Source organism: Bos indicus x Bos taurus, chromosome 3 (assembly GCF_003369695.1).
Source record: "Bos indicus x Bos taurus breed Angus x Brahman F1 hybrid chromosome 3, Bos_hybrid_MaternalHap_v2.0, whole genome shotgun sequence".
Classification (NCBI taxonomy): domain Eukaryota; kingdom Metazoa; phylum Chordata; class Mammalia; order Artiodactyla; family Bovidae; genus Bos; species Bos indicus x Bos taurus.
Window position 1 is genome coordinate 101,227,720 of NC_040078.1, and position 14,547 is coordinate 101,242,266.

The 14,547-nt window shown below is 37.1% G+C and overlaps 1 protein-coding gene across 1 annotated transcript in view; it reads left to right on the forward strand.

Annotated features, from left to right (window-relative positions):
* The window catches only part of EIF2B3 (eukaryotic translation initiation factor 2B subunit gamma), a 114,839-nt gene that overhangs the window by 47,360 nt on the left and 52,932 nt on the right, over nucleotides 1–14,547 (forward strand). The window contains exon 5 of the mRNA XM_027537445.1: nucleotides 6,503–6,614. Coding sequence (XP_027393246.1) covers nucleotides 6,503–6,614 — 112 coding nt within the window. The remainder of the gene's footprint in view (nucleotides 1–6,502; nucleotides 6,615–14,547) is intronic.

The following is a 14,547-nucleotide window of genomic DNA, read 5'->3' on the forward strand; positions in this document are numbered from 1 at the left end:
TTTAGCCAATTTTTTTTCACATTTAATCCCACATCTCAAATGACATGCTTTTGTTTGCTGTGTCTTGATGTTTTTAGTTTTAGGAATTATCTACTTACTTTCTACTGTGAAACTTAAATATTTAGTTCTGTTTTACCACACCCTCTCCCCCTACACACAAGGCGTGCAAATTTCCAGTCTCCTCAGCTTCCTAATATAGTGGCTTATATTGTAGTGTTGATTAACTGAATATATGTTTACATTACTATGAACTTACAAATGATATTCACAGCAGAACCTTGTAGTATGTTGTTATTTTTCTCTTTATTTTCCTATAATTTGTCCTGTTTTTTTCATTTGCCTAATTTTCTATGTATTTATTACCAATTCAGCCTTAATCCCAGTTGTGTGAATTTCCTCCTCTAATTACTTTCCAACAGTCTAAGTATTCCCAGAATTTCAAATTCTTGAAGATCTCTCTCCTAGATTCTGGATTAGTTGCTCTGCTATAGAACTGTCTTTTTAGGTTCACCCTTCATTCTCATATCTTGAGCCTCATATTTTCCTCTTTCTTAGCTAATGTACCTTTGTGTGTGTGTGTATAAAAATATATCCTCTGGTAGCCTCCTAAGATGGGGTTTGTGAAAAATAAATTTTGTGAGCTTTTGTACATCTTTATTCTGCTCTAATACTTATTGGATATTTTGGCTGGATATAAAATTGTCATGGAAATCCTGACCCCTCAAAATTTTGAAGGTATTATTTCACTATATTCTAGCTTTTCTGTGAAGTCCAATGGCATAGTGATTCTTGAGTCTTTGTATGAAACTTTTTTTTCCCTTTCTAGAAACTTATAGAGTCTTACTATTTCCAAACTTCTAAAATTTCACATTGATATACCTTAGTGTTTAATCGTCATCTCTTGTGTTGGATGATCTCTTGGGCTTTTTCTGTCTGAAAATTCAAGTCCTCAGTTCTGACATTTTTTTCTCAAATTAATCTCCTTTTTTTAAAAAAAATTAAGTGAACTTTTATTCATACATGTTTAATGTCCTCTTAAACTCCAATTCCCTGTTTTGTTTGCCTGTTTTTTTTTTTTTTTATTAAAGTATATTATCTAAGTTTCAGGTGTACATCATAGTGATTCAGTTTCTAAAGATTATATTCCATTTATAGTTATTATAAAATACTGACTACTTTCCCTGTGCTGTACAATCTATTTTTTTTAGCTTATTTATTTTATACATGGTTGTTTGTACCTGTTAATACCCTACCTCTCTTATGCCTCCATCTTCATTCTCCCCACTGGTAACCACTAGTGTTGTCTATATCTGTGAGTCTGTTTCTCTTTATTTTTAAAATTTCACATATAAGTGATAACATACTGTGTGTGTCTTTCTCATCTGACTTATTTCATTAAGTAAGCATAATACCCTCCAGGTCCCTACATGTTGTTACAAATGGCAAATTTTCATTCTTTTTTATGTCTTGCTGAAGAACTCCGTACTGCAAGTTCTGAACAGTGTTAACTTAGATTTTCTATTAAGAATTTTTAAGTTTCATGCTTGACACATAATTCCTTGATCCAAACAGATTTGTCTTTTGTATATGGTATGAGGTTGGCTTTTTTTTTTTCCCATGTAGATGTCCCTTCTTCCTTGCTCCATTTGTTAAATGGACCTTTTCTCCAAGGTGAGAATCTTCTAGCAAAGCATAAGTTATGAATTTATGTAACCTAATCACAAATATAATATCTCATTACTTTTTCCCCTTGCTGGATAGAAGCAAGTAGCTAGGCCAGCCCATATTCAATGGGAGAGGATACAGAAGGGTATGAATGCTAGGAAGCTGTTATAATTCTTTGAGCCTGCCTACCAAAGCTGAACCCACTAATATGTCTAGGGCTTTAGCTGGGACAGCCACGTTTCTTTCTTTAAAAAAAAAAAAAATTATTTATTTATCTAGTTGTGTCAAGTCTTAGTTGTGGCATGTGAACTCATAGTTGCAGCATATGGGATTTAATTTTCTGACCAGGATTGAACCCAGGCCCCCCTGCATTGGAAGTGTGAAGTCTTAGCCACTGGACCACCAGGGAAGTCCCTTTCTTTTTTCATTTAGTCTCTTACACAGGAAGCTAGCCCAGGCTTGTTCACATGGCAGCAACAGCAGGTTCTAAGAAAATAACAGAAGCTACACAATCTCTTGAGGCCAAAAATCAGAACTTACATTGTGTTACTTTCTCCAAACTCTTGTTAGTCAAAGTTAGTCACTAGACCAACCTAGATATAAAGGATGGGGAGCTAACCTTATTAATTTTTTTTTCCCTTCTGGTCAGCACTCTTTTTTCCTCACACTTTTTTGCTTTGGTAAAAAACATGTAACATAAAATGTAGTTTAGTGGCATTAAATACATTTATAATGTGGAGCAGCATCGCCTCTACCCTTCTCCATAATTCTTCTCATCTTATAAAACTAAAACTTCATAGCCGTTAAATATAAATCCCCATTTTCTCCCTCCTCCTAGCCCATGGCAAATGCCATCTGCTTTCTGTCTGTATGATTTTGGCTACCTTAATTTAAGTACCATATATAAATAGACTTATATAGTATTTGTCTTTTTGTCACTGTCTTTTTTTGACTTAGTACAGTGTCCTCAAAGTATATCTATGTGGTAACATATTTTAGGATTTCCTTCCTTTTTAAGCTGAATAATATTCTCTTATGTGTATATACCGCATTTTGCTTATCTGCTTAGTTCACAGATGGACATTTGGGTTGCTTCTACATTTTAACTATTTTTGAGTAATGCTGCTATGAACATGGGTATACAAATATCTCTTTAAGACCTTACTTTCATTCCTTCGGGTATATACCCAGAAGTGGAATTGCTAGATCATATTGTAATTCTATTTTTAATTTTTTAAGGAACCACCATGCTGTTTTCCACAGTGGCTACCATTTTACATTCTAGGCTCTATTTCTTGATGGGAAGAGCTACAACAAATCTGTAACCCTTTTAAATCTACAATATACACTGTTACTTTTTATTTGCTAATATTTTATTCAGGATTCATATATTTATATAATGAGTGAATTTGCCTGTAATCTTCCTTTCTCATATCTTTGTCTGGTTTTAGCATCAGAATCATACTGGCCTCATAAAATGAGATGAAATTCCCCACCCCAAACATATGACCTGTCACAGGGTGGTGCACAAATATATTTCTTAGTTGAATGAATGAATGGATAAGTAAATGACTAAAGAGGAAACAGAAGGAAAAAACAACTGGAAAAATATATGGATATGGTTATGACAATTTTTTAAGATGGGAGTTCATAGTTTTACCTGCCTTCTTAACCTTATTTGTGTAAACTTTCTCTTAGGATGGACAATCTTAGGATGTTCTTGCTCTGCTTCCCAGGTGGAATTCACTTTGTTAATGCAGAACAGAAAGAAACCTGTCCAAGTTTCTATAATTTGTATCATATTCTGAGGTCCTAGTTACTATGGTAGCTACAAAGAAGCCAATAGAAGGAGGGGGGCCTGAGAGTGAGGGAAATGTGACTGAAGTGCAACATAGCTGAAAAATTGATTTGTTGGAAATTATTGCTCCCAGGACATTGAGTAATTCAAGGTTTCTGTGGGCCAGAGGAGTTGGATAGGGTAAGCACTCCAAATATATCCAAAAATAACATCTCTGTGTTATTTCTTTTTAAAATGTTGGCTTGTAATCAGACCTTTGCAGACTTTGTTATATTCTCAAGTTTCCATGTAATGGATGAATTGATATATGTCACAGTTGCTTTGAGGCATTTGAAATTCTCTGTAAAATATAGCTTCAGTTGAAATTCTCTGTAAATTTCATATTGGCATTCTTTTTTTTTTTAATTTTTAAAATTAATTTATTTATTTTAATTGGAGGCTAATTACTTTACCATATTGTGGTGGTTTTTGCCATACATTGACATGAATCAGCCACAGGTGTACGTGTCCACGTATCCCAAACCCCACCCCCCACCTTCCTCCCCATCCCATCTCTCTGGGTTGTCCCAGTACATCGGCTTTGAGTACCCTGTTTCATGCATTGTACTTGGACTGGTCATCTATTTCAGATATGATAATGTACATGTTTCAGTGCTCTTCTCTAAAATCATCCCAACCTTGCCTTCTCCCACAGAGTCCAAAAGTCTGTTCTTTATATTTGTGTCTCTTTTGTTGTCTTGCATATAGGGTCATCATTACCATCTTTCTAAATTCCATATATATGTGTTAATATACTGTATTGGTATTTTTCTTTCTGACTTACTTCACTCTGTGTAATAGGCTCCAGTTTCATCTACCTCATTAGAACTGACTCAAATGTATTCTTTTTAATAGCTGAGTAATACTCCATTGTGTATAGGTACCACAGCTTTCTTATCCATTCATCTGCCAGTGGACATCTAGGTTGCATCTAGGATGTCCTAGCTATCATAAACAGTGCTGTGATGAATGTTGGGGTACACATGTCTCTTTCAGTTCTGGTTTTGTCGGTGTGTATTTCCAGGAGTGGGGTTGCTGGGTGGCAGTTCTATTTCCAGTTTTTTAAGGAACCTCCACGCTGTTCTCCACAGTGGCTCTACTAGATTTGCATTCCCACCAACAGTGTAAGAGGGTTCCCTTTTCTCCACACCCTTTCTAGCATTTACTGCTTGTAGACTTTTGATAGCAGCATATTGGCATTATTTATCCTTCTTTCTTTGGAGTTCAGTTATCTTGGTAACAAAAAGAAAAGTGTAATTTTTTATGACAGTTTCTCCCTATTCAGATTAAAACACTGCATGTGAGCTAACCAAAAACATTTGAAAGAATGAATGCTTTCAAGAACCTGAACTAAACACATTGTACACTTAAGTGAAACATTTGGTTTTAGGTATAGGCAGCTGCAGCCAACAGGGAAGCATATTAGGTTATATAGTGGCCATTGTCTGTCAATAGGAGGTAGACAAGTTCATCTTTAGAGATGGCCATTTTTCCTAGAACTCAACTTTTAGTTTTTCTCTTTCAAAGAGGTATTAAATCATTGCTTTGATTGTTGTAAAGATCAAATGAGAGTGTGTTTTTTGTTTAATTTTTTAAACTTAAACATTTTATTTGATGTTCTGGTTAAAAGCACTAAATACAGTTTTACAGATAACTATTAATTCATTTAGTTCTCCTAACAATCCTGTGAGGTAGGTGTCGGCACTAATATTTCCTTCTTACAGATGAAATTGAGGAATAGAAGTTTAGTATTTTGCTCAAAGATGTACAGCTAGTATGTGGAATTCATACCCAAGTAGTCTAACTTCAGAAGCTCTCTTCTTAATCATTACACTATGCTGTCTTTATGTGAAAATGCTTTTGTAAGCTATAAACAGATACTGTACGGATGTTACTGGCAGATTTTATTAAGTGTTCAACATTGTACTAGATGTTGTGGAAGATCTAAAGGAATCATAAATCTGCCTTTTTAGAATTTGTAATCTTGTTGGGGGAAAGAAATATGACACAGAAGATAGCAATAATATGGCAGCCTATAAGATCACTGTCTGCCAGAGAACTCTCCTCATCTAGTAAATATGTGCCTTATTTTCTTTCATTGCTCCCATCCACAGCATAGAATCTAGTACATAATACACATATAGTTACTGTTGACTAAATGTGGATGTCCTTAAACACTATTCCCATTTATTTACACAGTGAGCAGACCTAGGTTATTATTTGCAGAGAAGCAGTTGTACTTTCCTTCTGTTCCATGCAGTGAACTTGAGATTCATCCACTTAATTTGGCTAAGCAGTATCTTGATTGCCCCTCTTTTTCTTTAACTTTTCATATTTTATATTTACTTATTATTTTTAACAAATAAAAATTATATATTTAAGATAAACAGCATAATGTTTTGATATATGTAAACATTATAAAATGATTACCACAAACTAATTAAAATATCCATCATCTCATTAACTTTTCATTTTTTATATATAATTTCACATTTATAGGTTATAGGGGTAGTACAGAGATTGCATATATCCTTTACCCAGATTCCCCAATTACCATTTGCTCTAGTATTCTCCCTCTTTCCCTCTTATGTATTCAATATACCTGATGATAAACAATATATTATATAATCATTATTTTTCTGATTTATGAGAATAAATTACAGATATGATTCCCTTTGCCTTTAGCACATCAATGTGTGTCTTTCCCCCATACTCCTCACCCCAAAAGGACAATCTCCTAAGACAGGAAATTACATTGGCATAATACTTTAGTCTGCAGACTTTATTCAAGTTTACCAGCTAACCTAATTATATCCTATAGAGCAATACAAAAAAATTGTGACTGCCCATGTTTTAAACACTGTGATGAGTATGTGTTAAATAATACTCACTCCTGTATTTGGTTCCAAAAGCATTGTGAGCAGGTGCCCTGTCCCCTGACTTAGTCACACAGGCATGGCCAATGGCTTTGTTTGATTTTCCTTTTTGTGTGTGATTCAGTGGAGCAGCGTGACTTCGTTGGAGTGGACAGCACAGGCAAGAGGCTGCTCTTCATGGCTAATGAAGCAGACTTGGATGAGGAGCTGATCATTAAGGGATCCATCCTACAGAAGTAAGCCCTGGGGTTTTTCTTTTTGGCAGTTCTCCTTGTCTTAAAACAAAATAAAACCACCCAGTGGATGGGAAAGACAAAATGAAAACTAGATTAATCTGTGTGAAACTGACAAAAGTATGTGAATGTTTTCCCATGAGGTAGGATAGAGGCTTTTCTTCACCACACAAGCTTAGCTTTTCCCTGTCTTTTTTGGCCAAGGTAGAATCAAATCCTGCTTCAGAGCAGAGCAAGTGGCTGTGGAGAGAACAGGAAACAGAGCTATCTTTCTGACAGTGTTATAGAACTTCCTGTTTTTTTTTTTAACTATGGTAAACACACAATATAAAATTCATCACTTTAACCATATTTAAGGGTACAGTTCAGTAGCATTACATGCATTGACATTGTTGTGAAGCAGATTTCTGAAACGTTTTCATCTTGCAAACCTGAAACTCACAACTCTCCTTTATCTCCTCTCCCCAGTCCCCGGTAACCACCATTTGACTTTCTGTTTTTCTGAATTGGACTACTTTAAGTACCATTTATAAGTGGAATCATATACTATTTGTATTTGTCACTGGCTTCTTTCACTTAATTAGTATAATGTCCTCTAGGTTTATTCACATTGTAGCATGTGTCAGAATTTTTTTTCCTTTTCAAGGCTTCATAAATTCTATTGTGTATATACATCACATTTTCTCTGTTAATCAATCAGTGGACATTTGGGTTGCTTCCACCTCTTGGCTTTTGTGAATAATGCTGCAGTGAACATGGATGTACAAATATCCCTTTGAGATCCTGCTTTGAATTCTTCTGGATATATACCAGAGGTGAGATTGCTGGATTATTTGATAGTTCCTGTTTTTTATTTTTTGAGGAGTGTCCATACTGTTTTCCATTTTACAATCCCACCAACCATGCACAAGGGTTCTAATTGCTCTATATTCTCATTAACATGCGTTATTTTCTGTTTTGTTTTGTTTTTCATAGTAGTCATCCCAATGGCTACACATAGGCAACATAGTCACATTTTCTTTAATCAGCATTTTATTGACTACTTCCTCAGCTTGGACTTCAGAACCCACTATCCTCAGTGGGCATCACTGCCTGATGCCACTACATAGTAATGCTTAATAAATGTTTGGAGCCTGGATGAAATGAATGTGAGAGGGAAAATTGGGAAAGAAAAATGTCTTACTGGTTGGTATGTTTTTTCCACTGGTTGGTGTGTTTTTTCCTGTTTGTTTTGCTCTCCAGCACAGTAGAGGTAGAAGACATATTTTAGAGTATATATTTTAATGAAAATGAAGTTAAACTCTAGTTTCAATTGGCCCAGTTACTCCTGTGGATAAGAGTTCTATATTAGAGCTTTGGTTGTCTCATCTGTAAAAATGAGTTTAATAATAATAGGGCTGCTATGGGAAATTTGTTGTTCAGTTGTTCAGTCGTGTCCAACTCTTTGCGACCCCGTGAACTGCAGCACACCAGGATTCCCTGTCCTTCACCATCTCCTGGAGTTTGCTCAAACTCACGTCCATTGAATCAGTGGTGCCATCCAACCATCTCATCCTCTGTCATCCCCTTCTCCTGCCTTCAGTCTTTCCCAGCATCAGGGTCTTTTCCAATGAGTCAGCTCTTCACATCAGATGGCCAGAGTATTGGAGCTTCAGCTTCAGCATCAGTCCTTCCAATAAATGTATGTAAAACAGTTAGCATAATGCCTGTTCCATAGTAGGTGACCAAAACATAGTAAACATCACCTATAAATAAACAGCTCTTGAGAAAAACACTTGTGGATTAAAGTGGCTACTTCAGATTATACCACAGAACTTCCTACTACTAGTTTCTAATCAAGTGTGAGAAATAATTTAAAAACCGGCAGAGGGTCTTCCCTGGTGGTACAGTGGATAAGAATCCACCTGCCAATGCAGGGGACACAGGTTCGATCCCTGGTCCAAGAAGATTATACATGCCATGAAGGAACTAAGCCCGTGCACCACAACTGCTGAGACCGAGTACTACAATTACTGAAGCCTGTGTGTCTAGAGCCTGTGCACCACAAGAGAAGCCATTACATTGAGAAGCCTAGGCACTACAACAAAGAGTAGCCCCTGCTCGTCGCAATGTAGACCCAGCACAACCATTAAGTAAATAAAAAATTTAAAAACTGGCAGAGTTCCAACAGTAGCAAACACAGTAGGATAATTAAACACAATAAAGCTCAAAAATTGGTGACCAAGGAAAGAAGCAAGATTCCAATGAAGAACAGAAAGGAATAGCAGTGGGCTCTCAGCTCCACCCTATCAGCATTCCCCAGAAGCCATACTGATGTGTTAATGAAATCCTGCAAATTCTCACTAATAGCTCCAGATCTGAAAAGAAGCAAACTGAGTACCTATCTGTACACTTATCTTCTGACTGAGAAGCAGTGGAAACACTGCTGAGGAGTAAGTGATGCACCAGGGAAAATGAACAATTTTCCCTGAGGTTGACTCTAACAGAAACAGAAGATCTGACCTTAAACAATGAACAGGTGAAATAAGGTGAAGCTAGAGACTTCCATAGGAATGGGGTAACTCCTTAGGTATATAGAATGAAACAAGAATGTTTAACAGAATCTTGGGAAAGAGAAATAATCGAACAAAGACTCTACGGTACCTTGGTGAGTTCCTTATACCCTTTCCATCTCTCCCATGCACATCATTCCCTGAAGCTTTAGAAAAGTACACAGAATACAAAATAACCAAGACTCACATGATAGCCACTCTCAAATATGAAAGGATGAAAGATAAGAATTCATCTATGGGACTTCCTGGTGGTCCAGTGGCTAAGACTCTGCATTCCCAATGCTGGGGGCCTAGATTCAGTCCCTGGTCAGGAAACTAGATCCCCCGTGCCACAATTAAGACCTCACGTACTCTAACTAAAAGATCCCACATGTTACAACTAAAACCCAGTGCAGCCAAATAAATAAATATAAACATTAAAAAAAAAAAGAATTCACCTATAATATATCACACTAAATAAAACAAGCATGGGCTTCCCTGGTGGCTCAGTGGTAAAGAATCTGCCTACCAGTGCAGAAAACATGGGTTCCATCCCTGATCCGGGAAGATCCCACATGCTGCGGAGCAACTAAGTCATGCACCCCACAACTGAGCCTGTTCTCTAGAGCCTGATAGCTGCAAATGCTGAGCCCACTAGCCACAACTACTGAAGCCTGTGCACTCCAGAGCCCATGCTCTGCAACAAGAGAAGTGACCACAACGAGAAACTCATGCACTGCAACTAGAGAAAAGCCTGTGCAGCAAGGAAGACCCAGCATAGCTAAAAATGAATAAAACTATTTAAAAAAAAAAAAAAAAAAAGCTGAATAAGACCAAAAGAATCAATGGATCCAACTGTGCAAACTTACAGCAAAAATTAAAGCAAGAAAAATGTACTGCAAAAACCTGTCCTGAGAAAAACAACTCAGTGAATATCTGTATACAGGTCAGGAAGCAACAGTTAGAATTGGACATGAACAATAGACTGGTTCCGAATAGGAAAAGGAGTATGTCAAGGCTATATATTGTCACCCTGCATATAAGTTATTTAACTTATATGCAGAGTACATCATGAGAAACACTGGGCTGGAGGAAGCGCAAGCTGGAATCAAGATTGCCAGGAGCAATATGAATAACCTCAGATATGCAGATGACACCACCCTTGTGACAGAAAGTGAAGAAGAACTAAAGAACCTCTTGATGAAAGTAAAAGAAGAGAATGAAAAAGTTGGCTTAAAGCTCAACATTCAGAAAACTAAGATCATGGCATCCGGTCCCATCACTTCATGGCAAATAGATGGGGAAACAGTGGCTGACTTTATTTTTCTGGGCTCCAAAATCACTGCGGATGGTGACTGCAGCCATGAAATTAAAAGACGCTTGCTCCTTGGAAGGAAAGTTATGACCAACCTAGACAGCATATTAAAAAGCAGAGACATTACTTTGCCAACAAAGGTCCGTCTAGTCAAGGGTATGGTTTTTCCAATGGTCATGTATGGATGTGAGAGTTGGACTATAAAGAAGTGTGGTGTTGCAGAAGATCTGCAAGGAGATCCAACCAGTCCATCCTAAGGGAGATGAGTCCTGGGTGTTCATTGGAAGGACTCTTGTTGAACCTGAAACTCCAATACTTTGGCCACCTGATGCAGAGAGCTGACTAATTTGAAAAGATCCTGATGCTGGGAAAGATTGAGGGCAAGAGGAGAAGGGGATGACAGAGGATGAGATGTTGGATGGCATCACCGACACAATGGACATGGGTTTAGATGGATTCCGGGAGTCGGTGATGGACAGGGAGGCCTGGCATGCTGCGGTTCATGGGGTCACAAAGAGTCGGACACCACTGAGCAACTGAACTGAACTGAACTGAATACAAAGAATTTCCTTACAAATATATAATTCTAAATAAATTTATATTTAAACAAAGAAAAGGCAAAAAATATATATATAATTCTACAACTGCAGAACAACTCAATGGACTGTGAATTTAATAAATAAGAGTTCAGTGATGAGATGGTGTTATGAAAACAAAATGAGATAAAAGAAAATATTATAGAACCAAGAAAATAAATTGAGGACCAAATAACTACAGGATTAATTAATTTTAAAATTACGTAGAACAGAAGTGACACAACTGAAAATCAAATTTTATATATAAAGGAAGAATTTAAGATATCCAGTACTTTAGATGAAAATGAGAATAATTGAAATTAGAATCTAGTAGACATAAGAGAGAAAGATAATTCAATATAATTAATATCTCATGTGGTCAAAAGATGCATTCAGAGATACAAAGGATTCTTGGTAAAATAATTTAAGGATTTGGGGGAGGGGCACGCCATGTAGGATCTTAGTTCCCTGACTGGGAATTGAATCCCTGCCCCCTGCATTGGAAACACAAGAGTCTTAACCACTTGGACTCCCAGGGAAATCCAGCACTTGGTTTTAAATCTTCTTTTACTCCCCCAGTGAATCATTTAGGATTTTATTATCCAGAATTATGAAGGATCCCAAAAAGAGTATCAGTTCAGTTCAGTTCAGTCGCTCAGTCTTGTCTGACTCTTTGCGACCCCATGGACTGCAGCACGCCAGGCCTCCCTGTCCATCACCAACTCCTGGAGTTTACTCAAGCTCATGTCCATTGAGTCAGTGATGCCATCCTACCATCTCATCCTCTGTTGTCCCCTTCTCCTCCCACCTTCCAACTTTCCCAGCATCAGGGTCTTTTCAAATGAGTCAGTTCTTCGCATCAGGTGGCCAAAGTATTATTGGAGTTTCAGCTTCAACATCAGTCCTTCCAATGAATATTCAGGACTGATTTCCTTTAGGATGGACTGGTTGGATCTCCTTGCAGTCCAAGGGACTCTCAAGAGTCTTCTGCAACACCACACTTCAAAAGCATTAATTCTTCAGCACTCAGCTTTCTTTATAGTCCAGCTCTCACATCCATACATGACTACTGGAAAAACCATAGCCTTGACTAGACGGATCTTTGTTGGCAAGGTAATGTCTCTGCTTTTTAATATGCTGTCTAGGTTGATCATAACTACTTCTGAGGAGTAGGCGTCTTTTAATTTCATGACTGCAGTCACCATTTGCAGTGATTTTGGAGCCCAAGAAAATAAAGTCTGCCACTGTTTCTGCTGTTTCCCCATCTATTTGCCATGAAATGATGGGACTGGATGCCATGATCTTAGTTTTCTGAATGTTGAGCTTTAAGCCAACTTTTTCACTCTCCTCTTTCACTTTCATCAAGAGACTCTTTAGTTCTTCTCTTTCTGCCATAAAGGTGGTATCATCTGCATATCTGAGCATAAAGCATACTTATTTCCTCAGACAACTATACATTTTAGAGAGACGTGACAAACACTGTGTTAGAGAAAAGTAGACACCCATTTCAGTCCAACATTTACTTGTTGGATTGAATTAGAAAAAACTACATACATATATCAGGCTGTTGGACTTTTAAAAAATCATAGTTCTCACAAAAACTGAGAAAATTTGTTTGCAACCAAATTCGGTAGATGGTTGATTTGGAAGGTAGTCAGTGGACTCATTTAATTTCACATATGAATCCGTCCAGGGACTCATTTAATGTCACGTTGCCTTTTAATGTTGCTGGAGTTTGAGGCTGCCAGCAATCTCTAAGTTCTCAAGAGCGGTGTTCATAAATTCAAATCATTTTTTTCTTCCTCATTAACTCTGGAAAAGATACTGAGTTTTTGTTATTTCTGGTATCAGAAGCCTAAATGATCAACTGCCATTTCATATCAGAGGAACATTTCTTTTATTCTTGTGGTTGCAGTCTGAGTGCTATCAACGTATAGCTCTTTCCTAAGTACAAAGTAAACCCTCAGAAATGCTAGTGTTCTCTCCTTAAGTGGTCATGGCCATCAGAGAGAGCCTACTTTTCCTCTAACATAAGGAAAGCATCATGGTGGTGGTGGTGGTAATGGTGATGATGACAAGGAAGACGATAAGACAGCAGCTCTAGTTTTTCAAATTTTGTGCCTGGCATTGTGTTAAAGCTTTTTTTTTTTTTTTACAATACTTCTATGAAGTAGATTCTATTATATGCCATTTTACAGATGAGGAAATGAACAAGGATTAGTTAGAAATAAGAAATTCCAATAAATATTTGTTGAATGAATAAGTGGGAAATCACCTAGTGACCAGCTATGATTGAAAGTCTATAATCTAGGGCTTGGCACTCTGATGAACGTTGAGGTATAGAACAAGGATTGGCAAACTTTTTCTATAAGGGACAAATAGTAAATATCTTAGACTTTGCGGACCATCTAGTCTCTGTTGCATTTATTCAGCTCTGCTGTTATAGCACAAAAGCATCCATAGATATGTACCAGATGAGCATGGCTGTGTTCCAATAAAACTTTATCTACGAAAACAGGAAGCAGGATAAGCCAGCTGGCAGGCTGTAGTTTACCAGCCCCATTAGAGTTTTTTTTTTCCTCTCCCTGTCTATAAAGAGTATCTATGATGGAGCCATTTTAACGTAGCTTGTTTCTGACAGCAGTCAGGATATGGCAGACTGGATGTGGAATTTTTTCTGTTGAGGAAAGAAGTAAGAGGGTTCTTATAGATTATTTTTCCTAAACAATTTATCAAAATAAAATTTTAGGAAACAGAGGAGGATTTCTTTATATTTTAGAAGAGCCAAGAACATAAGATGCAATTAAAGGATATCTCTTATTGTATTGACAATATGATCTTTTTTATAGATATTTTAGAATCATGCTATCACAGCTAGAAGGTCATTTGGCCCATATATTTCAGATAATGATACTGGAAGCCAAGGGAAGAAGAAGTTGTTCCATATCATTTATCTAGTTAGAGACAGGCCTTTTCCATTTAGTTCATGCTTTATACTTTTCAGGAATACTATATTCAACTGGCAAATGTTTATTGAGTTTCCTCCTCTTGTTAAACCACTGTTTTGGTATTTAAGGAGGCAGGAGACTATCTCAAAGAGTTCACATTAGCCTTGGTGGAAGGGAAGGTTATGCATATAAAAGCCTAACAAACAGTAGTAAACAATATCAGATTCTGAACAATAAGGCCAACAGTGTTCTAAAAATTCAAGGGAGGCATCAAACTCTAGGGGCTGAGGTGATCAAGAAAGCAACATAGATTAATTTCAGCTTGAAAAATGGATTTGGGTCTGATATAGAAAGGTACATGTGAAGCTGAATCCTGTGTGGGGAGAATGTTCTGAGCAAAGGTGTGGGAGACAGGGTATGCAAGACTTGTTTAGAAACAGTTTGGCCCAAATGGAAGCTCTCTATTGGGGAGCACCAGGAGTTGAGGCTGGGAAATTAAGTTGGTACAAAAATAGAGGGGCTTGAATATTGGGGAATTATTAAAAACATTTTGAGCAGAGAGAGAAT